At 41.4% G+C, this 26308-nt stretch overlaps 1 protein-coding gene across 6 annotated transcripts in view; it reads right to left on the bottom strand.

Annotated features, from left to right (window-relative positions):
* Window positions 1–26133, bottom strand: part of LOC140734746 (rho GTPase-activating protein 8-like) — an 88294-nt gene extending 62161 nt beyond the window's left edge. The window contains exons 1-4 of one of the 6 annotated variants that reach the window (XM_073059175.1): window positions 25996–26120; window positions 6262–6356; window positions 2518–2603; window positions 1547–1618 (exon numbers count right to left, since the gene is read on the bottom strand). In XM_073059175.1, the coding sequence (XP_072915276.1) occupies window positions 1547–1618; window positions 2518–2533 (88 nt within the window). In that variant the 5' untranslated portion in view covers window positions 2534–2603; window positions 6262–6356; window positions 25996–26120. Of the gene's footprint in view, window positions 1–1546; window positions 1619–2517; window positions 2604–5924; window positions 5948–6261; window positions 6357–25909 lie in introns of those variants that run through there. The other 5 variants (XM_073059174.1, XM_073059176.1, XM_073059173.1 and 2 more) reach the window with 5 other exon arrangements.
* Window positions 26134–26308: the final 175 nt, after the last annotated feature.

The following is a 26308-nucleotide window of genomic DNA, read 5'->3' as shown; positions in this document are numbered from 1 at the left end:
ACATTTTGTTTGCTTTTGGACATTGGTTGTTTGTCAATCTTTGTCTGTTTAGGCATAGCTTTTCACAAATTCTATTTTATTCTGTTTTCCTGTGAATGCCTGCCAGAAGATGAATCTCAAGGTAGTATATTGTAACATATATGCAGTTTGATACTGACTTTACTTTGAATGTTTTCTATGTGCATCAATAAAAACTGGTAGGGTTTGGGGTCCTGAGGAAGTAGAGGCATATTGATGATTTACTTTTTTTCCATTTATTATTGTATAAACTTTATTTCACTCATAGTTTAACTTTCTTGTGTGTGTTTGGATTTTTGTATAATTACCTACATATATGCAACTGTTTAGTGAGTTTTCTAAAGGTTAGAGTTGCTCTGTATTTCTCTGGAAACCTCTTGATTTCAGCAGTAGGGGTCATATTATGTGAATGGTGGCTATGTGACAGGTTAACTTATCTATGCAAAATCAGTGGAATGTCTGTTATTAGCAATTTGTTATAAGACCACCAGATTTTTAAAATATTGTATTTTCTTTAAGTTAATTGTGTTAAACTATCACTGCAAACAATGTGTATGTATGTGTAGATTACAGTATACATATAAACACACATACATACTCTCTTATTGTTTGCAGTGATAGTTTACTACCATTTACTTTAAAAAAGTGTTATTCACTCCCTGGTAAAGAGTTTATAGCTAATGTTGTAGGGTATTTCATGTAATGGTTTTCTGTAGAAGCAGTGTGTTCTGCTGGTCATGTTTGGGTTACCGTTAAAGATAATGGATGCTTAGGAATGTTGTTTCATCCAATCAGGAAGGTGGATCTGGAAGAAGTTTCTAGAGAATGTTGGGGGAGAGGGTTCGTGACAGACACTGAGGTGGTTCGAGGTCTTTCTCGACAGGAGATGAAAAGAAGTTTGAGGGAACCAGCTGTAGGATTCCATCTGGAGGGAATACGTGATCCGATGGAGCCCAAGTGGGGGATTTCTACTGGGGATGGGTGAACACGAGTTGGTGCCGTGAGTACATTGGACACATGGGCCCTTTTTGGTTTTTTTTCTTTCTTTTCTTTGATAACTCTTTGCTTAAGTTAACAATCACAAATATACTTCCTTTATAATCATGTGCAGTATACAGTTTGTTATTTCTTGCTGATAGGCAATTGCATGGGGCAGTAAATCAAACAGTACTCATACAAATCGGGGCTTGGTTGGACAAGACATCTGAACCTAACGGGTTTGGCAGGACCCAAGTCAAATCCTACGCTAGACGTATGAAGTTTGTGAAAGGTAGTCTTCTCAACGCTGGGTCCAGTGGTGGTTAGCGAGGGGCTAACCAGCCGTATCTCTAGAGATGCCCAGTAAAAAAAATGGTGTCATTAATAATGTTTAATCAAATTCTTTTGCTTTTGAGCAAGTAAGCTGTTGCACTTCTTCGGTAGTGTCATCTTAAACTGGAAGTCTTCATTGAAGATTAAGAAGAATTCGCAATAGTTGTTTCTGGAAAACAAGGTGAATAAAGGAGCAAGGACAGCTTAATTTTCTCACCTGCTATCTGGACTATTCCATGCCTTGCCACATCATAAAAAGGATGATTGAGATCCAGAGGGGCTTCTCCAACTAATGGAATGAACACAAAGACAGAACTTTCATCACTCAAAATCCTCTCTTTTCCAACATATTTACAGCACGTTGCCCTAGGCTTCCCAGGCAATATGGCAACAGCTTTCTTCTCCTTTAATCACACTCACACCCCACACTTTTCCTGCCTTTGAAAAGTTTCTGCAGCAACATTTATCGGATTATCAATAAGCAAGCCCCAGTCTATCAGAATCATAAAGCTTTGTATTTTAAAAGTGAACTAGCATGTTATTTCTGATGCTACACAGTGGCAGACACTTATTACAAGACATAACAACTTCAGCTATATAAATTAAGACAGGAGACCAAGCATTTTTTCTGCCACACTGAATTTTATTAACTAAATTTATTAGTAAAGTCATTATACAGACATGCATAGGAGTGGATCAAATGCTTTCATCCTAATGCATCGAGCTTTTTTTTAAAAACATTATTTATGGGTTGGTTGGTGGGGGCGTAGAAACAGTAAAGTCAAATGAGTAAATTCATCTTGGGCACAGCCTTTTGGTATGACATTAACAGAATCACAAAGAAGAGGACTTCATACTTCAGTGAAAAGGTCTGCAGTATTTTGATACAAATATAGTTAGCTTATTGAGGAGGCTCTGTCATTTAGCAACCAATGTTAACCTTTAGCAAAACTACCAGTTCCCAAGACATTTAACTTTCACATTTACAGGAAGATTTTCTCACATTGCTGTCAAATTCCAATAACTGAACTCAATTGCAGTTGGGCATTGGTCTCAAAATCAACAGTTATTAATAAAAAATGAACTTTATTCAAAATAACGTATATACTTAGTGTCACTTGGTCAATATATTCAAACGTGTCAAAAGCATTATGTTGTAAAACATAGCACCTTGACTATTACACTTACCCTTCGCTATGTTCATATCAGCTTCTTGGAGTATTGTACAGAGACCTTTCTCCAATGAAGAATCACACTTTTGGCTAAATTAGAGTCTGAAAGGAAACATACATTTTCTTTTATTAGTATCAGCAGTGACTTCCCTCCTCACCAATGATATAGGCCATTCACAGATAATGAACATGTTCCATTTTTATAGCCATCCTTGTTGATTTTGTCCATGTTAGAAAGTAAACATGCATAAAAAAAAAAATCACACTGTACAGGAATTGTGCCTCCATGGTATTGTAATGAATGGCATCAAAAACACACAAGTCCTATAAGAACAATGACCAGAAGTAGAGAGGAAACATGTGCCATTGTATGCGCAAATGTACGTACACATATTGGAGCTTAGAATAAAACATTATGGGAGCTTGTTCATTATGTATGGGTGTCTGTAACCTGGTGATGGCTTCTGGGCCCATGCTGTGTCACAATTCAATTAATCTTGACTAACATCTGCAACATGCTCATTTAGTTTCATCACTGCTTCCTTCTCCCTTTTGGCCCTGTTCGCAATAACATAAAACACAAGAAAACAGAAGCACAAGCTGCTCCCATAGGAAACAATAGAGAACACTGTGACCCCAAGAGAGATTTCAAAGTCTTTATTCACTACAGGCGATGTGCCAGTTGACTGGAGGGCAGCAATGCGGTAATTTTATTCCAGGAGGTAGCATGGATAAATTAGGTAATTACAGGCCTGAGAGTCCAATATCAGTGGTAAGGCCGTCACTGGAAAACATTCTTTGATTCAGGGTTAATCTATACTTGGAAGGGAAGGAATTAATCAGTCAGTCAATTTGGTTTCATTACGGGAAAATTCTGTCTGAATGTGAAAATTCTGTTTGAAAATGCAACAGACTATTGATAAGAGTAGTATGGGTGATGTAGTTAAGATGGACTTCAGTGAGACCTTTGACAAGGTCACATACAGAAACCCTTCTGAACCAGTTAAGAGTCGATGGGATCCAAGGCAACTTGGCAAATTGGATCCAAAATAGTCTCAGTAATGGGACACAGAAAGTGAAGGTGTTTGATTGTAACCTTGTGATTGATGATATCACTGGAACTCTCACTTTGTTATACACATTAATAACTCAGGTGTAAAGATAGGAAGTATGACTAGTACGAAGATGACTTAAAAGTTTGTACTGTTGTTGATGGTGATGAAGATTGTAGGAGTCCAGAAGTAATACAGGTAGAAAATTAGCAGGTGGAATTAATCCCGGCAAGTGTGAGGAGATGTGCTTTGGGAGAACTAACAAGGCTAGGAGCACAGATAGTTCTGGTGTTGAAGAAGGCATATGGAAAGTCTGTCTTTATTTGCTATGCCATAAACCATAACAGCAGAACATAAGGAACAACATAAGGTTATAACTTTATGAAACATTAGTTAGGTCACTGCTGGAGATCAGTGTACAGTTCTGATCATCTTATTATCAGAAGCATGTGATCACAGTGGACAAAACTGGTTCTCTGGAAGACCAGAATGGCAATCCATGTATGGAGCCAAAACAGATGGGGGAGATCTTAAACTCTTTCTTTGCATCTGTATCCACGCAGGAGATGGACAGAGTCTATAGAAGGGAGGCAAAGTGGCATCAATTTCATGGACACTGTATAGATTACGGAGGAGGAGGTGTTTGCTACCCTGAGGCAAATAGGGTGGATAAATCTCCAGGGCCTGACGAGGTGTTCCCTTGGACTCTTTGGGAGGCAAGTACAGAAACTACCGGGGCCCAAGCAGAGAGATTTAAAACACCCTTAGAGACAGTGAAGGTGCCAGAGGATTGGAGGGTAGCCAATGCTGTTTCACTGTTTAATAAAGGCTCCAAACAGAAACTAGGTATTTATAGGCCGGTGAGTCTGACATAAGTTCTGGGAAAGTTATTGGAGGGTATTCTAAAGGACCGGATATGTGAGTATTTGGATAGACATGGATTGATTAAGGATTCCCAGCATGGCTTTGTGCATGGTAGGTCATGTCTAACCAATCTTATAGATTTTTTTGAGTAAGTTACCAAGAAAATGGATGAAGGCAAGGCAGTGGATGTTGTCTACATGGTCCCATGTGGGAAGTTGGTCAAGAAGTTTCGATCACTCGGCATTCAGGATGAGTGTAAACTGGATCAGACATTGGCTCTGGGGGAGAAGCCAGAGGGTAATGGTAGAGGATTGCCTCTCTAATTGGAGGCTTGTGACTACTGGGAATTAGTGCTGGGTCTTTTGTTGTTTGTCATCTATATCAGTGATCTGGACGATAATGTGGTTAACTGGATCAGTAAATTTGCGGATGTTACCAAGACTGGGGATATAGTGGACAGTGGGGAAGGCTATCATGGCTTGCAGAGGGATCTGCATCAGCTGGAAAAATGGGCTGAAAAGTGGATGATGATATTTAATGCTGACAAGTACAAGGTTTTGCACTGGTAGGACCAACCATCGCATGTCTTACACAGTGAACGGCAGGGCACTGAGGATTGTGGTAGAACAAAAGGGATCTGGGATTTCGGGTACATAATTCATCGAAATTTGCTTCACAGGTAGATAGGGTCATAAAGCATTTGGCACACTAGCCTTCATAAATCAATGTATTGAGTACAGAAGGTGGGATGTTATGCTGAATTTGTAAAAGACACTAGGTGAGGCCTAATTTGAGGTATTGTTTGCAGTTTTGGGTCACCAACCTACAGGGAAGATGTAAACAAGGTTGAAGGGGAGCAGAGAAAATTTACAAGGATGTTGCCGGGTCTGGAGGACCTGAGTTATAAAGAAAGATGGAATAGGTTAGGATTGTATTTTTTAGTACGTAGAAGACTAGGAAGAGATTTGACAGAGCTGAACTAAATTATGAGGGGTATAGATAGGGCAAATGCAAGCAGGCTTTTTCCACTGAGGATGGGTGGGACTACAACCAGAGGTCATGGCTCAAGAGAGAAAGAGGAGAAGTTTAACGGGAACATGAGGGGAAACTTTTTCACTCGGGGTCATAACAGTGTGGAACAAGCTGCCAGCATAAGTGGTGCATGCAAGCTCGATTTCAATGTTTAAGAGAAGTTTGGATAGGTATTTCAATGGTAAAGGTATGGAGGGCGATGCTCTCAGTGCGGGTCATGGGAGAAGGCAGTTAAAATGGTTTTGGCATACACTAATGGGCTGAAGGGCCTGTTTCTGTGCTGTACTTCTCTATGACTCTGGGATGGCGCAGAAGGTGAACATTAAGATGTTGTCTGGGGATGGAGTGCACTTATGAGGAAAGATGAGACAGGATGGGTTTGTTTAACATGGAGTAGTGGAGACTGAGGGGGAACCCAATAAATGATTGCAAAATTATTAGGGCCAGAAGAAGGACTAGATAGCAGAAAACTTACCCAACAGCATACAGAATTAGAGGGCTAGGAGATTCTTCTCATTCCATTCCTGAACAGATAGATAGATAGATTTCCTTTGGGATCAATATTAAGTGTCGCAGTAGCATTATAAGTACACAGATACACAAATATCAGAAGTAGAGAGTTAAAAAAAATGACAATGTCTACAGCTAAGACACGTTTATCAGAAGAGGAAAAATAATTAAAAATATCAAGAATTTGTAAAGGTGTTTCTTTCACACCTCCATAAATTCCTTTATACTGTAATTATAACCTGCTAGGTGCATCATGCCACAAAGGAATACAAATATAAAAAAGTTTTAAGATTTGCTATTACCAATCCTTAAAAGTAATTTAGCAGCTCATTTTAACATCGAGTTTAGTCCATGATGACTCTGGTGAAGAGGGCACTATTTATGGTCCTGCTGCTTTCTACAGAAAAATAATACCAGCAATCTTATTAATACATTCAAAATTCAGCAAAATCTTTGCTACAAGTCTCAGTCAATTTTCTTTTAATCTACTGCTTCACACTGAAGGTATTATCCGTGCATGAAACATATTTTAGTTCCTTAAATGCAGTAGAAACCAACTCGATTATCATTGGTTCTACTTTCCTACAGATTATAGTCAGTAAATAACTTAAATGCATCTCAACCACATATCCCATCAATATGTATAAAAATAGCTCCACTACCTGCACATAAGATTTATGCAATGTATTCATAGCTCTTTGGAAAATTGGATCTTTAAGATTCAGATACTCATGTTCCTCAGTCAAAGCCAGATATATCTCCACCCTCTGTGGATGGGACGGCACCATCCATCTCTCCCACTCTGTGTGTCTTTTGCTCATCACCACTTCACGTTTCATTCGATGAAAATATTTCTGACATGGGTCTTACTTTGCACTTTAAACTTATTTCTTACTGTCTTTGTGCAGCTGTTCCACAGATCTGATAAAATGATAATTGCAGAAGCAGTAAATTTTGGATCTGGATTATGCTGATGATCAGAATAATCCTGTAAAGCTATTGTTACGGTATAAAATATAGACCATTGGAAAGTACAATTGAATCACCCCAATGAGAAGCTAACAGATTTTACAAAAAGCTTTCTGCCACCTTTCCTCTGATAAGCCATGTTCTGTCTGCTCCAACCTTGGCCCAAATGATACAACCTTTAGCCTCACTAATCCTTGTTGCATTCTTTGTGATGCTGGTTCCAGACAACTTTTTATTGGAGAAGAAATCCATGTTCGTGGCAGGAGATGGACACAAGCTCTCCTTTTCTATGTAAATCCTCCCCCACTCCAGTCAACCTCATGCAACTATTCTTCTCTTTAAATCATACACACTTAAAGACCCACTAGATCTGTCCCAGGTAATGAAAGTTGTTCAATTCAGAATTAGTATCAGATTTATCATCACTGACATAGGTTGTGAAATCTGTTGTTTTGTGGCAGCAGTGTGTGGCATCCGTTAGGCTTGTGAGACCATGGATCTGCGCCCTCTCAAAGGTGCAGGCCTGGGCAAGGTTGTATGGAAGACCAGCAGTTGCCCATGCAGAGAGTCTCCCCTCTCCATGCCACTGATGTTGTCCAAGGGAAGGACAAGGGCCAATACAGCTTGGCACCAGTGATGTCGCAGGAGTTGCCAGAACAAGGCCAAAGACGAAGTCGGACTGCCTTAGGGACTCCAGCTCCGGATTTGTCCTCAGGGTTTACTCCCGAAGCCTTTCCCATGAGTGGGTATGGCCGCAAGGCAGCGGAGGTTTGAAATCAGAGTTTTCCCTCTCTTAGATGGACTGCCTTCCCAGGCTGTCTGTATCCTGGCTGAGGCTAGCGGTGGGATGCATCTGGTCTCCCTAACAAGGCTCATCAGTGGTTTATGGTCCATATAAATTGTGAATGCACGTCCATGGAGGTACTGATGAAAACGTTTGACTGCAAAAACAATGGCCAGACCTTCTTTGTCTAGCTGTGAATATCCCTTCTCAGCAGCCGTCAGGGTACGCAAAGCAAAACCAATAGGCTTCTCTGAAAAGTCCTCCATTCTGTGTGAGAGAACTGCCTCGACTCCATAGGGTGAAGCATCGCACGAAATGGTGATCTCCTTGTCTGGGTCATAGTGAACGAGCAGCTTCGCTGACTGCAGGAGTTCTTTCACTTTCTTGAAAGCTTCCTCCTGCTCTTCACCCCACTCCCACTTAGTGTCATTGTGAAGCAGCTTATACAGTAGGGCCAAAACCTTTGAGAGGTCCGGAAGAAACTTGCCATAATAATTCACTATGCCCAAAAATGATCTGAGTTCAGTGAAGCTCTTGGGGCTTGGGGCCTCAATAGCTTTCACTTTTTCCTCCACTGGGCAAAGCCCCTCAGCTGTAATCTTGTGTCCCAGGTAGGTCACACTCGGAGCCAGGAATGTTCCGCGTTTCAACCGCAGCCCTGCGTCTGAGAGTCTCTTCAGCACCTGTTCTAAATTAGCCAGATGCTCCCCCTCCGTGGCTCCCGTGATCAAAATATCATCAAGATACACTGCTACATGCGGAATCCCCTGCAGCAAAGAGTCCATTGTCCTTCGGAAAATGGCGGGGCTAGATGCCACTCCAAATCCCTTGTGTGTATTGATGGTGACGTACTCCTTTGAAACTTCGTCGAGCAGCAGCTGTTGGTAGGCATGGCTCATGTCCAGCTTTGTGAACAGCTTACCCCCTGACAGGCTCGCAAACAGGTCATCCACCCGTGGCAATGGGTACTCCTCCAGCTTAGAGACCTGATTCACTGTAAGCTTTTAGTCCCCACATATCCTCACCATTTTATCCGCCTTCAAAACTGAAACAATAGGAGCCGCCCATCTTGAAAACTGGACGGGCTCAATGATGCCCAGCCCCTGTAAACGTACCAGCTCCGCCTTGACTTTGCCTTTCATGGCAAAGGGCACTGACCTGGGCTTAAAAAAACGTGGTGTGGCCTCAGGGACGACATGGAGTTTCACTGTCACACCCTTCAGTGTGCCCGGCTCGTCCCTGAAAACATCACTATACCGCGCAGAATGTCCTCTGTCGTGCATGCATACTTAACTTCACGCCAGTTGAGCCGGATTTTGCGAAGCCAATCGCAGCCCAAAAGACTGGGCCCACTGTCCTTAGCTATCACCAGCCTGGCTTTAGCCTTCTGGCCCCCGGCCGAAACATCCACATATAACACCCCTAAATGAGGTATGGGCTGCCCCTTATAGGTCCTGAGTTGGAGCTTAGATGGTCTGATGGGAGGCAGGTTGGATCCCCATGTCCTCCTGTAGGTCTCTTCACTAATGACCGATGCAGTAGCCCCTGAATCAATCTCGAACTTAATGTCCTTTTCCTTGACAGTGACTGTGGCATGATATGGTTCAGGTGGTTCTTCATCCGTTTCCCAAACATGTTGTAGGCACACGCTGCCTCTCCGTCTACTTCTCCTAGGTGGTGTGTGGCTGCCTGAGTCTGTTGAGCTTTCCCCTGCCCAGGCTTAACCTTACCCTTTATGCTCCTGCGCTTTTTAGCTAAATGTCCCTTCTTGCTACAAGCATGGCAGACAGTATCTTTGAATTTACAAATATTTGCATTGTGCATTCCTCCACACCGAAAACATTTCACCCGCTTTTCCTGTCTACCAGTCTCCCTCCTGACTTGGAGCAACCCCCCTTGTCCTTTCTGTATATCCTTGGCATTATTAGCAGCCAACTCCATGCCTTGAGCAATCTCTAGGGCTGTCTTGAAAGTCAACGTTGGGGTTTCCCCCAACAAGCGGCGTTGCACGGCGTCATTATTAATGCTGCATAATAATCTGTCACGGAGCATGTCATCCAAGACGGCTCCGAGATCGCAATGCCCCGACAGCTGCTGAAGCTCGGCCACAAAAGCGCCCACAGACTGACCTGGCTTCCAGACATGGCTGTGAAACTTGAACCGTTGAACTATCACCAAAGGCTTTGGATTGTGGTGGTTCCCCACGAGCTTGACCAGTTTGTCGTATGGAATTTCTCCCGGTTTCTGCAGCGTGGCTCACTCAGGAGAACAGAGCGCTTCTTAGCTTCCTCAGTAATTCCATTAGCACAGAAAAAGTGGCCTATGCTTTCCTCATACTCCGGCCACTCCTCGATTTGCTCGTCAAACACACCAACCATTCCTAACGCAGCCATCCAAACACGAGGCTCCTCGCCCGCTCACAGCTCCTGATCGAAAATGGGGCCGACCCGCCCACAAAACCAGTTTACCTTGTCGCCAAAAATATGTGGTAACTTCTGCTTTACAAAAAGACCACTCGACAACTTGATGGCCAAAAGAGCATCTTTATCTGGGACGGCAAACGATATTTACAATAGAGGCTTCCAGGTACCTCGTGCGGCATGGGTGGAGGAACTATATACAATGCATACTGGGAGTAAAAAGAGCGGAAGTAAAGACCCCGCCAACCCCAGATCCCGCCTCTTGCTACCAACGGCTTTCCGATTAGTATTAACTTACTTTTAAAAATACTCACATTACAACACTCGTTATAGGGAATGTTTACTGGCAGTAGTTCCTTGACATATCTAGAGCATTCATGCGGATTTTCACAATCTTCACTACCACCATGGCTGTTTATGGAAAAGTACAGATTGTACTGTTCTCTCATTCCAGGCAATCTGCACGCCCAGTATCTATCAGTCTTCATTTTGAGTCATGTTTCAGTAATTCATCTAAAAGCCTGTGATACATCCACTTGAAATGTTTTCTTTCCCATTGTTGCTCAATCATGATTGCCTTCAATTCTCTGCTCTCTCTAAACGGTGGCCCCAACCTCCCCAACGACATGCAATCACTCAGTAACTAACTGGATGCCAGTGGTGCAGTGGCAGATTTAATTATTTAGACAATATTCCAGTTCCATCCCAACACACTATTGAGAGGAAACTTGAACTCTCTGAGACTAGCTCTATATTACAACAACTACACTATGAAGAGAAAAAACATAGCATTGGCAGAAAATAATGTTAAAGGCAACAAAGGCAGTAAGTAATAAAAATCCTCAATTTATTACAGAATACCCATGATTTCACAAACAAAAGAAAACATGTCTGGTATGTGAGTCATGTAAACAACATTAAAAAAAATCCTGGAAGTTGAAGCCCTGAGAAGATTTTAACCCAAAAAACACGCCTTTAGAATTTTCTGTTACTCAGTGATAATGCTACATTTCACTTATAATATGTATATATGCCTTTCATTAAATTATCTTGCCTGAACAGAATTAAAACGAAATGTACTGTACAGTGCCTTCTTCCACAGAACAGAGCCTCTTTTGATATTTAAATTGAAGGATTTATTTTAAAACTGTGTTGCCAGAGAGATAAAATGTAGTTAGCATGCAATTTTCTGACTCCCGAAATGAATTTTATGAAACACAAAGGATGATAAATAAATTGCCTACCCCTAAATGTAAGAAAAAAAATCATTAATATTTCAATGGTAAATCATAAAATTAAACTCATAACTGTTTGGCATAAAATAAGTGTACTGAAAATAAATTTGCAATTTAAAAAATTACAATTCATAATTGCTTTATGAATTGTACAACATATTATATTACAATTGGTTTATAATGCCAATTAAGAAACACAATTTTTCTATTCTGCCTGATTTATAATCAAATCCCAAGGAAAAAAAAACATAAAAATCAGTGTGTTCTTTTCCAAAATGGCCATCAGGTGCAATTCTACTCTTCCTGTCCTACTTGAGATATTAACAAAAATAATTATTACAGTCTTGGTTTTGCTTTAAACTTGATGATTTTATTAGATTTTCAGCAATTGTATATGCATGCAGTATTGACTGAAGTATAAACCATAGATTTCTACTAACTTATGTAATAGGGAGCACCAGCAGGAAGCTTCCAGAAATCAATGACTCATGGTGTGTTTTGTCTATGAACAGTCACCGACTTCAGACATCATCAGTTTCCCTCTCCATGGCTGTTGCCTGACCCAAGTGTTTCTAGTATTCCTTATGGTTTTTTTAAAATAACAGCTGCACTGCCAGTAAAAGAGAAATGTTCACTTACTCTTTTGCTCCATTAAAATGTAGACTTCCTATTTTGAAATGATGGCCTTTTAAGACAGCTTTCTGTTCTATGTGCACCGTGACTTCTGTCAAATTCTTATTTTCCATTGAAAGTACAGTTCACAATAAGAATGCCAGTGATATATCACAAAGAGTCCCTGGGAGGTTGGAGCCTACAACTCAGTTTTATACACTTCATAACGCCACTGATATTCTGATGTAATCAGCCCAGTCCTCAAGTTCAGGGCTTCAGACAGCCAGCTTCAGTTTACCAATTTCATAACAAGTAAAACCTCTTACATATTCAAAAACTAGGTCCTGGAGTTTGCTTAAGATGCCAGCAACTACATGTAGGCAGAGGGGCTGGAGTGGTTCTGTTGGTAAAATTTGAAATGAAATCCTTAGAAAGAGGATTGGATAATGTAGAATCCTTGTGCATAGAGTTAAGAAACTGCCAGGATAAAAACCCCCTCATGTGAGTAATATACTGGCCCCCCAAACAGTACCCAGGATGTGGGGCAATGTTATAGTAGTCACCAGGTATTTCAATATACAAGTAGATTAGGAAAATTGGATTGGTGTTGGATCCCAAGAGAGGGAATTTGTAGAATGCCTATGAGATGTCTTTTAAGAGCACTTTGTAATTGAACCCATTAGGGGAAAGGCAATTCTGGATTGGATGTTGTGTAATGAATCAGATTTGATCGGGGAACTTAAGGTAAAGAAACCCTTAGGAGATGGTGATCATAACATGACAAAATTCAACCTGCAGTTTGAGAGAAAGAAGATAAAGTCAGATGTACGAGTATTACACTATAGCAATAGGAATTACAGAAGCATGAAAGAGGGGCTGGCCAAAGTTGATCAGAAAGGGGCACTATCAGGGATGATGGCAGAACAGCAATGACTGGAACTTCTAGGGGCTTTTCAGAAGCCACAGGATAGATACATGACAAGGGATATCAAACAGAGCATAAAAACAAAAGAGACTATAAAAATATAGCAAACATTAGTGGGACGTTATAGGATTGGGAAGCATTTGAAAACCAAAAGGCGGCAATTAAAAATCATAAGGAGAGAAAAGATGCAATATGAAGCTAAGCTAGCAAATAATATCAGAGAATACCAAAAGTTTTAAGATATATAAAAAAAGAGTTCAGGAAAGGTGAGAGTAGACTGTAGGAAAGTGAGGCTGGAGGTAGTACGAGGGATAAAAGAAGTGCAGATGAACTTAATAAGTATTTTGCTTCAATCTTCACCGTGGAAGATATTAGCAGTATACTAGAAATTCGGGAGTGTTCGGGGGTAAGAAGCGAGTGTAGTTGCTATTACCAAGGAGAAGGTGTTTGGGAAGCTGAAAAGTCTGAAGGTAGATAACTCACTTGGGCCAAAAAGTCTACATCCTAGGGTTCTGACAGGGGTATCTGAAAAGATTGTGGAGGCATCAGTAATGATACTTCAAGAATCACTAGATTCTGGAATGGTTCTAGAGGACTGGAATATTGCAAATGTCACTCCGTTCTTTAAGGGAGGACGGCAGAAGAAGTGAAATTATAGACCTGTCAGCCTGATTTCAGTGGTTGGCAAAGATGTTGGGAGTCTGCTATTAAGGATGAGATATTGGAGTACTTGGAAGTGTAAAAAAAAGCCTCCTTAAAGGGGAAATCCTGCCTGACAAATCTGTTGGAATTCTTTGACAGTGCTTGGAACAGTGCAAGAAAGATACTAGCATGGATAAAAGATTGGTAAGAGGCAAAGAGTGGGAATAAAGGAGTCCTATTCTGGTCGGCTGCTGGTGACTAGTAGTGTTCTGCAGGAATCTGTATAGGGACTGCTTCTTTTCACATTGTATATCAACAATTTGGATGATGGAATTGTGGCCAGATCTGCAGATGATAGGTGGAATGGCAGGTAGTGTTGAGAAAGCAGCGAGCCTCCATTGGGACTTAGACAGGAGAATGGGAAAGAATTGTCGGATGGAATATTGTGTAGGAAAATATATGGTCAAGTACTTCAGCAGAAGGAATAAAGATAGAGACTATTTTCCAAATGGGGAGAATACTCAAAAATCATAAGTTCAAAGGGATTTGGGTGTCCTCATGCAGGACTCCCTAAAGGTTAACTTGCAGGTTGCGTCAGTGCTAAGGAAGGTGCATGTAATTTTAGCACTTATTTTGAGAAGACTAGAATATAAGACTATAATATCATAAGACATAGGAACAGAATTGGGCCATTTGGCCTATTGAGTCTGCTCCGTCATTCAATCATGGCTAATCTTTTTCCCCCTCCTCAGCCCCACTTGCCAGCCTTCTCGCTGTAATCTTTGATGCCATGTCTATCAAGAACCCATTAAGCTACTAACCCTCAAATGCACCCAATGACCTGACCTCCACAGCTGTAGGTGGTAACAAATTCCACGAATTCACCACCCTCTGGCTAAAGAAATTTCTCTGCATCTGTTTTAAGTGGATGCCTCTGCATCCTGAGGCAGTGCCCTTTTGTCCTAGACTCCTCCACCATGGGAAACATCCTTTCCACTTCTACTCTATCAAACCCTTTCAACATTACAAAGGTTTCAAAGAGATCCTCCCCTCATCCATCTAAATTCCAGCAGGTACAAGCCCAGAGCCATCAAACCTTCCTCATATGATAACCCTTTCATTCCCAGAATCATCCTTGTGAACCACCTGCGGACCGTCTCCAATGCCAGCACAGCTTTTCTTAGATGAGGAGCCCAAAACTGTTCACAATACTCAAGGTGAGGCCTCACCAGTGCCTTATAAAGCCTCAGCATCACATCCCTGCTCTTGTATTCTAGACCTCTTGAAATGAATGCTAACATGGCATTTGTCTTCCTCACCACTAACTCTACCTGCAAGTTAATCTTTAGGGTGTTCTGCACAAGGACTCCCAAGTCCCTCTGCATCTCAGATTTTTAGATTTTCTCCGTTTAGAAAATAGTCTGCACATTTATTTCTACTACCAAAGTGCATGATCATCCATTTTCAAGCGTTGTATTTCACTTACCACTTTCTTGCCCATTCTCCTAATCTGTCCAAGTCCTTCTGCAGCCTACCCATTTCCTCAATACTACCTACCCCTCCACCCATCTTCGTATCATCTGCAAAATTGGCAAAAAAGCTATCTATTCCATCATCTAAACCATGCTGACTTCGTCCTATCTTGTCCTGGGTCCCAAGTACTCCATAACCTCATCCTTAACAATCGAGTTCAACATCTTTCCAACTGCTGAGGTCAGGCTAATTTCCTTTCTTCTGCCTTCCCTTCTTAAAGAGTGGAATGACATTTGCAATTTTCCAGTCCTCTGGCACCATGTCAGAGTCCACTGATTTTTGAAAGATCATTACTAATGTCTCCAAAATCTCTACTACTACCTCTTTCAGAACCTTAAGGTGCAGTTCATTTGGTCCGGGTGACTTATGTACCCTTAAGTCTTTCAGCTTCTTAAGTACCTTCTCCCTGGTAATAGTAACCGCACTCACTTTTCTTCCTTGGCACACTGCAACATCTGGCACACTGCTAGTGTCTTCCACAGTGAACATATAACAGCAAGGATGCGATGCTGATGCTTTATAAGGCATTGGTCAGATTGCACTTGAGTATTATGAGCAGTTTTGGGACCCTTGTCTAATAAAATATGTGCTGGCATTGGAGAAATTTCAGAGGAGGTTCTTGGAATTAAAAGGTTAACATACAAGGAATGTTTGATGTCTCTGAGCTCATATTTGATGGAATTTAGAAGAATGAAGGGGCATTTCATTGAAACTTATGGAATATCATCAGAGAGGATGTTTCCTATAGTGTGAGAATCTAGAACCAGAAGGCACAGCCTTACAATCGAGGTGCATCCACTTAGAACAGAAATGAGAAGAGAGTTCTTTAACCAGAAGATTGTGAATCTGGAATTAATTCTGACAGACAGCTGTGGAGACCAAGATACTGGATACATTTAAAGCAAAGGTTGATAGGTACTTGATTAGTAAAGGCAGGAAAGGTTACGGGAAGAAGGCTTGAGAACGGAGTTGAAGGGCATAATAAATCAGCCATGAAGGAATGGTGGAGAAAACGTGACGGGTGAAATGGCCTAATTCAGCTCCTACGTCTACGGTCTTACGTAGGCAATGTTACCAATTCCAGTTTGGACGATGGTATCATTCAATGAAACGTGAGCAGCAATGAATGAAACACAGAACAATTTTAGTGAGATCAGTAACCAGGAGGTGCAGCCACCAATATCAGACTTGTTACGACACCAGACGAACTTCAGTGCAGTGATTTAACTTTAGCAAATATATGGCAACAAAAATGCACACTGAAGCCAAGGCCTGGACTCCAATTCACTCTTCTGAACTCCAGAAGATACAAACACAGCCTGCCAGACCTCTCCTCAAAAGACAACCACCCATTCCAGTTATTAGTCCAGTAAACTTCTCCAAGTTGTTTTCATTAAGGACAGATATGAAAAAGATGACAAAGTCTGGACAAGGTATTCAATATGATATCAATGTCTTGTTTATCTGTAGCAGAACCTCCCTCTGTTATCATCAATCCCCCAACAATACACAATAACATGTTAGCTTTTATCATAATTAAATGCTGTATCTGCCAACAAGCCTTTTGTGAACCACAGAACAGCACAATTGCTCCTTATTTTGGAGTTTGCCTACACAATGGATTCCAGTTAATTGGACATTTAGGTGCAATTAAACGGCTGCCCCAATTAGCTGAAGTTTCATGGAAATAGTTAAAAAGGTACATTAGTTTATCTCTTATGTTTAACTAGTAACAAATCATGTATTTAAATGAAATACAGAACGAATTAGGACATCAATACAACTACAGTATTATAAAACTGTGTTAATTCCTAATAGTTAGAGGAATTAATTCACTGTGCTTGCCATGTTCTTTTGATTGACCGTAAATGACAAAATCAGTGCAGACACCTACTGTTGATATTAGACTGCCTTCATACAACAGCTTTGAAGACTGAACTGTCCAAATCTTCATTTTCAATGTAACATTCAAGATGATTTGATATTTTCAAATTCTTCATAGTTCCTAACTTGCTGAAGTAGTGAAATAATTTCATTTTCACTCCTGGCCATTTCTGGCTTCTCCAGATGCTTGAAACACAACAGTTCTGAATTGTCTTACTGCTTATTTCTTGTCAACTATCAGTTACAAACATCACTGCTTTTTGAACATAAGCAGACACACTGATGTTATTTAAAAACTGATTGCTCCAAGCACAGTGTCTAAGGGACAGGAAAGTGCACGCGACTGACTAGTTCGAAACTGTTTGGCAACAGTCTCCCGTCCCAAATAAACAGAGGGAGACCTGGCTACTTCCTCAATTATTTTTTTTCTTGAAGATTTGTCCCAAATAAGCAGCTGCTTCAATTAATTGATGGCCCAATTAACTGGAATCCACCGCATTTGCACTTTCTATTTAAATATTTTTTTTTAATTATGCAAGATTATCCTGTGGGTTTTAGATGCTGATTGGAGAGAACCAAAAGGACTTGTTTCTGCAGAACAGCAGTATAAAGATATACTCAAATCCAATATAGTTTGAGACTATGAACATTGCCACACCAGCAAAGCAGCCAACAACTGTCTGAAGTTTTATTCCAGATACACAACTACTCCACTGTCATTTTCACAAAAGTACAGTGATTTGGAACACAATGAACCAGGTTGTAGGAGATCAGGCCAGTTAACAAAAAGATTGTTTGTAATGACTGAATGAGCAACATTTTAAAGAAGGTCACTTTTTAGATATAGGCCAACTTCCCTATATACAGCTCCTTAGTACAATAGTCCAAGACTTCATTAATTAGCTATATAAAAACTGCGGTAACTGCAGGTGGGCTATTCAATAACTGTGAGGCTCTCATTGTAATCTCCCAAAGCTTTTTCTCAACCTATAAAGGTACAAATTAAAAAATATTAAATGTCCTCCATTTGTTTTTACAAATACATCCAATACAATTCCAGAAGGTTAAGCTCATCTAAGACATTTCAGCCCCCTCGCTGAGTACCTTTCGCCCATCTTTGACATCCACTCTGTCTGTGCACTGCAGCAACTGAACCAGACAGTGCGTGGTAAACCTGTAACCTCCTCTATCTGGAAAGAATGAGTGCAAGGTAACATTACCAGGATCAAATCACACACTGTTCTAACGGGTGCCTCTTCACTGTTGCTTGGTCAAAATCCTGGGACTTGCTAACAGCACTATATTCCAGAATGGTTCTGGTCTAGAAAAATTGTAATTTTTAACCTGGAAAATACACCATCTAAGAGAGGGAGGCAAAAGACAGGAAATTATAGGCCAGTTAACCTGACTTCAATGGTTGGCAAGTTCCTACAGTCCTTTAGTAAGGATGAGGTTTTGGGGTACTTGGAGACACAATAAAACAAGCTGCAGTGAGCATGGCTTCTTTAAGGGAAAATCTTGCCTGATAAATCTTTTGGAATTCTTTGAGAAAATAACAAGCAGGACAGTCATAGGAGAGTCAGATGTTGTTTGCTTGGATTTTCACTAGACCTTTGACAAGATACTGCACATGAAGCTGCTAAACAAGATAGGAGCCCATGGTATTACAGGAAAGATAAAAGATTGGCTGACTGACGGGGGCAAAGAGCAGAAATAAAGAACAGGCCTATTCTGGTTGGCTGCTGGTGATTTGGTGTTCTGCAGAGGTTGCTGTCAGGTCCACTACTTAGCATATTATATGTAAATGATCTGGCTCACAGAATTGTTGACTTTGTGGCCAAGTTTTTGGATAATACAAAGATAGGTTGAGCAGCAGACAGTGTTGAGGAAGCAGGAAATCTCTAGAAGGACTTAGGCAGAATAGGAGAATGGGCAAACAAGTGGCAAATGGAATACAGTGCTGGGAAGTGTACTGTCATGCACTGTCAATGGTGGAATAAACACAAAGACTACTGCCTAGATGAGAAGCGAATTGAAAAACTGGGGGTGCAAAGAGACATGGGAGTCCTAGCACAGTATTCCCTAAAGGTTAACTTGCAGGTTGAGTCAGTGGTAAGGAAGCCAAATGCAATGTTAGCAGTTATTTCAAGAGGACTAGAATATAAAAGCAAAGCTGTAATACTGAGGCTGTATAGGGCATCAGTCAGAATTCATTTAGAGTATTGTGAGCTCTGATCTGTACATGCTGGAGTTTAAATGAATAAAGAGGTATCCCATTGAAACCCATTGAATATTGTAAGGCCTAGATAGAGTGGACATAGAGAGGACGTTTCTGAAAGTGACAGAGTCTAAGACACAAGGCATGCCTCAGAATAGAAGGATATCCCTTTAGAAGAGAGGCAAGAAGGAATTTCTTTAGCCAGAGGATGGTGATTCTGTGGAATTCACTGCTACAGGTGGCTGTGGATGCCAGGCATTGGGTATATTTGAAGCAGGTTGACAGGTTCTTGATCAGTAAGGGTGTGGTGAACTACATATACCTGTCTGGACACGCCCCCTGCTGACTGCTCCTGTGGCCCCGCCCACTGACCGTGGCTCCTCCCACAGACCCCAGTATAAAGGCGATTGAGGCCTGAGCCCTGCCCTCAGTCTCCAGGATGTAGTATGGTGGTTAACTACTGCTTGTTCTTTCTTCCAGTCAATAAAAGCCGATATCTCGCCTCACGTCTCAGAGAGTTATTGTTGGTGCATCAAAGGGCATCAATGGTTATGAGGAGAAAGCAAAAGAATGGGGTTGAGGGCAAAAATAAGTCAGTCGTAATGGATTGGCAGAGCAGAGTTGAGGGTCAAATGACATAATTCTGTGGCACTGTGCAGGTTACTGCTTAGATTGCAACAATACATGAAAACAACACATTTTCTGAAGAGTAGTTAAAGGTGGTAAGTGAACAGCAGTCTCAGCAATGAATGAATGAATGAATGAAGGACAACAAAATGATCAAATCGATGTGAATTGAAAAGACCAGACAATCAGATGCAACAGCTGACTGAGGAATGTTAGCAGACAAAACCTTGGCTATTGATCAAATTAAAACTTGCCACTGGATATAGGTTCCTGAAGACAACCGGCGCCCATAAAACTATACAGTACCTTTGTAACTTCGCTTGGAGAAGGGTGCTGCTCCAGGAGCATTAATGTAACACAAGTTAATGGGGGCATTAATTAAGTATTGCCAAACTATCACCAACCATCCTGAAAGCTGAGACTCAGCAAAAGCAGCTGATCTGATTATTCCTCCATTCATTAACATAGGAATGCTTGCACTAGAGGACTGGAATGAGTAAACTAAACTCTGCGCAGTACTGGGTTTTACTGAGGAAAGTGTAGATGTGTGGGGGGAAAAGGGATGATTATTAATTTTAAACAAAGTGTTCACTCCTAGGCAACACATACACTGAACTATTATTGCACAGAGTTCTGTGAAAACATGAAATTGGGACACCTACAGTTTAGAATAATTGTGACTCTGTGTCAATAGTGGGAGTGTGGTGATGCAGGGGATAGGTATTAGGTGGCTAGTCAAAGCAAAACACTTAGCTAGTTCTATGATAAATTCACACTGTAGCATATATGAAATTACTTACACCTTACCTCAATAAACAACTGGATCAATGCATCGCCTTTAATAAACAATATCCCACAGTACTTCATAAGTTGGATATTTAAAAAGGAATTGTCAGAAACACCAGGAAAACTTGGAGCAAGAAAGGATAACAGAGTTTAGTCAAATTAAGAGAAGCTCAAAGGGAAAACTCCAGTTCTCTCCCCATTAGCAGCTGAACACAAGGCTTTCATTAAGAGGGCAATTGAGCTCAAGAATAATCAGAGGTCAGAATTAACAATCAAAATCAGATTAACACACAACGAAGCATAGCTGTAAGAGGTTACAGAGATAGGAAGGTGGAAGTCATGAAAAGATTTAGAAACAAGCATAAACATTTTAAAACTAAGGTGCTGTTTAATGGAGAGCCAATGTAGGTCCACAAAGGAGTAGTGGAAGTCCTGCAAGTTACAAAATGGGCAACAGAGTACTGGATCGTCATAAATCCAACATGGTAGAACTGAAACCTGCTACAAATGCATTTGAAACCATCAAGCCATGGTCAAACAACTGTACAGATGAGAATTTTAACAGAGGAACTGAAGTAGGAATAGTGCAAGTAACATTTAAAACATATGGAAATCTGCTCACAGACTCAAACAAAATCTGGTTGGATCTGGTTCTTTAGTACCAAGTCAATGACAACCATCACTCATTTGACTTACTCTCCCCATATTCCCATCAACTATCCCCCGGTTCTACCACTCAATTTACTATGACCAGTTCGGCTGCCAAACCACACATAGGACAGTACAGCATAGTACACGTCCTTCAGCCCACAATGCTGTGATGACCTTTTAACCTACTCCAAGATCAATCTAATCCTCCCCTCCCATATACCCTTTCATTTGCCTATCTAAAAGGTTTCTTAAAATGTCCCTAATATATTTACCTCTACCATCAGCCCTGGCAGCACATTCCACACAGCTACCACTCTCTGTTTAAACAAAAATAACTGACATCCCACCTATACTTTCCTCCAATCACCTTAAAATTATGCCCTTTCATGTTAACCATTTCCACCCTGGAAAAAAGGCACTGGCTGCCCACGCAATCAATGTTTCTTATCGTCTTATACGCCACTCTCTTCATCCTTCATTCCAAAGAGAAATGCACTAGCTCACTCAACCTTTCCTCACAAGACATGTTCTCTTTATTTCAGGCGGCAGCCTGGTAAATCTCCTCTGCACCCTCTCTAAAGCTTCCACATCCTTCCTATAACGAGGCAACACAATACTCCAAGTGTGGTTTAACCAGAGTTTTACAGAGCTGCAACATTACCTCAGGTACATGAACTCAATCCCCCAACTAATGAAGGTCAATACATCATATGCCTTCTTAACAACCCTACCAAATTGCATAGCAGCTTTGAGGGATCTATAGACATAGACCCTAAGATCCCTCTGTTCCTCCACACTGCTAAGAATCCTGCCATAATCCTTGTTCTCTGCCATCAAATGCAACATTTCAAAGTGTAGTATTTCACATTTCTCTGGATTGTACTCCATCTGCCACTTCTCAGCCCAGTTCTGCATCCTATCAATGTCCCATTGAAACACGTGACAACCTTCTACATTATCCACAACACCATCAACCTTCATGTCCTGTGCAAACTTACTAATCCATTCTTCCACTCCCTCATCTACATAATTTATATACTTTTTAAAAGTAGTGAAGAGCAGGGGTCTCAGAATGTATCCCTGTGGAACATCACTATTCACAGATCTCCAGGGAGTCCACTACCACCCTCTGCTTTCTGTGGGCAAGTCAGTTCCAAATCCACACAGCTAAGTTTCCCTGGATCCCATACCTGATTTTCTGAATGAGTCTGTCATGGGAAACCGTGTAAAACACCTTACTAAAATCCATATACACCACATTCACATCAGTAACATCGTCAGCTTGTTCTGTCACTTTTATACATTGATGAAGTTAGAGTCATAAATGTGGTGTATATGGATTTTAGTAAGGTGTTTAACAAGGTAGGCTCATCTTTGGATCTGTGGAGGAAACCAGAGTACTAGATGATACAATGAAATGCGCAAACTCCGCATAGACAACACCCAAGGTCAGGCTTTAACCGGTGTCACTGTAACTGCGTTACTTTGTCACCCCTAAATTATTTTGTGATGATTGGGACATATTGTCCAAACAGAAACATTAAGCTGGCTCCACAGCCAGGGAATAAACCTTTGCACCAGGGACCAAAGTCACATCGGTCATCCCAACATTCAGTTGGAGCTCAGTTCTGCTCATTTAGTGCTGTATTTTGGGCAAACACTTAGCAATTCAGATGGAGCAGAAGTTCAAGGATAGTGGCTAGGCTTCAATAGATCTGCAGAAAAAGGAACAACATTTCTGTATAACACTGTGTCAAGGATACATGAGTTTGGGGGAGCATCAGAGTAATCTGTGTAGGCATTGGAAGTGAAAGCAATGACCTTGCCTGATGACTCTACCTTTCTCTTTCTATGCTGTCCTATGAGATAAGAAGTGATCAGCACATTAACAGCTGCAGGCATGTCAAGAAGCACAAGAAATGTATTACCATAATCACAATTAGAATGAATGTAAATGGAGATTTTGGTTATTTGTGTTCAGATTGGGGCAGGGCCAATAATCAGAGAGACGGAACAAAGTTCTGGAAAAGGTGGAGGAAAGCTTGGGAGGCTGCTGCATGTGCAAGGACCCCAGAGAGGGAAGCAGAAGATGGAATAGATATTTGCAAAGATGTAGAGCAGGCTCACAACCTTTTTTATGCCGTGGAGCCCTACTATTAGCTGAGGGCTCCATGGACCCTACACTGGGAACCACTGAGAGAGAGTCAAGGGTTGTTTATCCAGGATGGGTAATGATGACAGATTTAGAGCAGAGCAGAGTAAAGAATTATTGACAGTATTACAGGGCCAGGAATAGAAGGTGAGTTACACAGACAAAATGAAATGTGTGAGGAGAGTGGAAAATGGCAGAGATAGGGTGGTACGATAGTGCAGTGGTTAGCACAATGCTTTACAGTACCAGCGACCTGGGTTCACTTCCTGCTGCTGTCTGTAAGGAGTTTGTACATTCTCCCTGTGACTGCAAGGGTTTCCTCTGGGTGCTCTGGTTTCCTCCTGCAGTCCAAAGATGTAGGTTGATTGGTCATTGTAAATTGTCCTGTGACTAGCCTAAGATTACATCGGGAATCACTTGTCAGTGTGGTTCGAAGGGTCGACAGGGTCTATTCCGCACGCTTTATCTATTTCAATCAATAAATGAGAGTTTAGAGTGAAAACAGCCAAATTTGATTGATGGGCGAAATGTAAATGACCCCCAAGATTGAGTCTCAGGGATAATGAAGATCATGAGCTTTTCACACTTGTTGCTTGAGGTGAGCAGTAGAGGAGGACTTGGATTCTTTTTGTTACTCACAAACCTGTTGGAACTTGCAATGCTTCTTCCAACTAACAAAACTTGTTAATCATGCAAAATTATGTAAATGTCATCTATTTTTGTCATCAAAACATTTTACTGAAAACAGTTTCACCACATCATCCTGACTAATGTGGCCACTGAAAAATATTGCTTGAAATCTTACTCTAATGGTGGTGGCATCCTGGAGTTTCCAGGGCGCAGGCCTGGGCAGGGTTGTATGGGAGACCGGCAGTTGCCCAAGCTGCAGGCCTTCCCCTCTCCATGCCACCGATGTTGTCCAAGGGAAGAGCACTAGGACCCAAGCAGCTTAGCACCGGTGACGTCGCAGAGCAATATGTTAAGTGCCTTGCTCAAGGACACAAACACGCTGCCTCAGCTGAGGCTCGAACCAGTGACCTTCAGGTTAGTAGTCTGATGCCTTGCCCACTAGGCCACGCGCCAACACTTCCTTAATCTGCATCACAAAATGCAAAACTGGCAGGACTGCATTTCCCATCAGTCATTTTGGCTGCTGCCGCTCACTGTAAGTGTCCTCTGCATGGAAAAGGGAGGAGATTCTACCTGCACAAGCACCCAGTCATTATTCTAAAAGTAAATCAAGATTAAAGCCTAGCAAGGAGTACTTCAAAGCATTGTACACATCCAGTCAGCTCATTAGTGGGATTCAAATTCCAATGCAGCCAATGTACAATTACTTTTTTTTGAAAAATAGTTCACAAAATTAATTTTCTGGAAATAGATTTTAAAAGGCAAATGTTTTAGAAGATAAAGCTCATTGGTGGGGCTGAAAGCAGGGTTCCGTTTAAATCATTTCTCCACTCTGAACAAAATGTCCAGACAGATAGTGTACTGACGCTCAGTGAGAAAGTAGATTACTGATCACCATGCATCTCAGAAATTCCACAGACATGTGTCACCAGAATGGTGCAGCACAGAATTTTCACACGGAACACCGAGTTGAATCCATAACTTTCTCACTGGAATTTTACCCTCCTCTCCACACAGGCACATTATAGCAATGTGCACTGCACAGTTGATCACCGCAGGAGCTGGCCTTAAATCTTGTCTTGACACACCTACTGAGATCAGCGACATCGACAGAAACCAACATCTCCCCTAACTAGAAAATCCACACTAGGTTTATCCACTACACATGACATCTCCTCAACTGCTCACTTTTTGCAAGCTTAAAAATTTCTACATAATTTTCAAAGTTTTCCTATAATTAGAGTTATACTTGCCATTAAAGTATAATTCTGATTAGAGATTTTGATTTAAAACCTGCAATTGATTTCACAAAGCCCACTTCAAGGCAATACGTTGGCAGGGGAATAGCCCAGGTTAATCGGAAAGCGGACATGAATTGGGATCACAATTCATCAACTGCCGAGTTAACCCGGAGGTCATCACATAAGTGATAAAAATTTACGACGCAGACTGTGGCAAAAAGGTCATTTAGGTTAATTTCTACGTCCAGGGTCTTGATCTACATCCGCGTAGGGTTCCGGGTACTTTCAGAAAATATACCGAGGGTTCTCCAATCCAGACACACTCTACCTTCAAAAGGCAGAAACAAAATCTCCGTTTTGTCCATGACTGCGACATTTTGCCTCAGAATTAAAACCATTCTGTTGGGGCATATGGACAATTCCCTCCCACCACCCTCTTCGGCCTATCTCCGTTCCGAATAGAAAAAGAAAGCTGGAAATCTGAAATATAAAATATATCTGGAATCCGACAGCAGGTACAGTGCTAGGTCGAAAAAGGATGTTTCAAGTCGAAGACCTTTCGTAAGACTTGATAGTCGACGTTCCTGCTTTGATAATGTCCTTCACCAGCAACGGCAGAGATCTTAGCACCCTCTACTTACCCTGAACAACTCGAGTTCAGGTCGCTTTAACTATTCCAAATATCTCCTCCGGCTTCCCGACAAAGAGCGGCAATGCCTTTCCTTACCTTTTGTAAAGAAGGGCACCCTGCTCTTTGGAACCGATCACGCTCTAGGAAGTACTTCTCCCGACCCTCCAGGTGATTTCTTCCCCCAAGACCGAAACAAACTTCTGATAAAAGGAGTTCCTGGGACAACGCATGCGCGGTTCCCCTTTCGTTTCGCCTGGTGAACAAGTTCAATCGGTACAGTCTCTTGTTAAGTGAACGCATTTTCTAAGAGAAGTGAGTTAACTAACTCGCAGCAAGTGCGAGCGAGCCCGGGAGCTCGTTCCGTCGGCAAGGAAACTGCACGCGAGCTCATCTAAATCTTGAGGCGCAA

Source organism: Hemitrygon akajei, chromosome 10 (genome assembly GCF_048418815.1).
Source record: "Hemitrygon akajei chromosome 10, sHemAka1.3, whole genome shotgun sequence".
NCBI classification, from domain to species: Eukaryota; Metazoa; Chordata; class Chondrichthyes; order Myliobatiformes; family Dasyatidae; genus Hemitrygon; species Hemitrygon akajei.
Note: the sequence above shows the minus strand (reverse complement) of the source record. Positions and strands in the feature narration are given on the sequence as shown.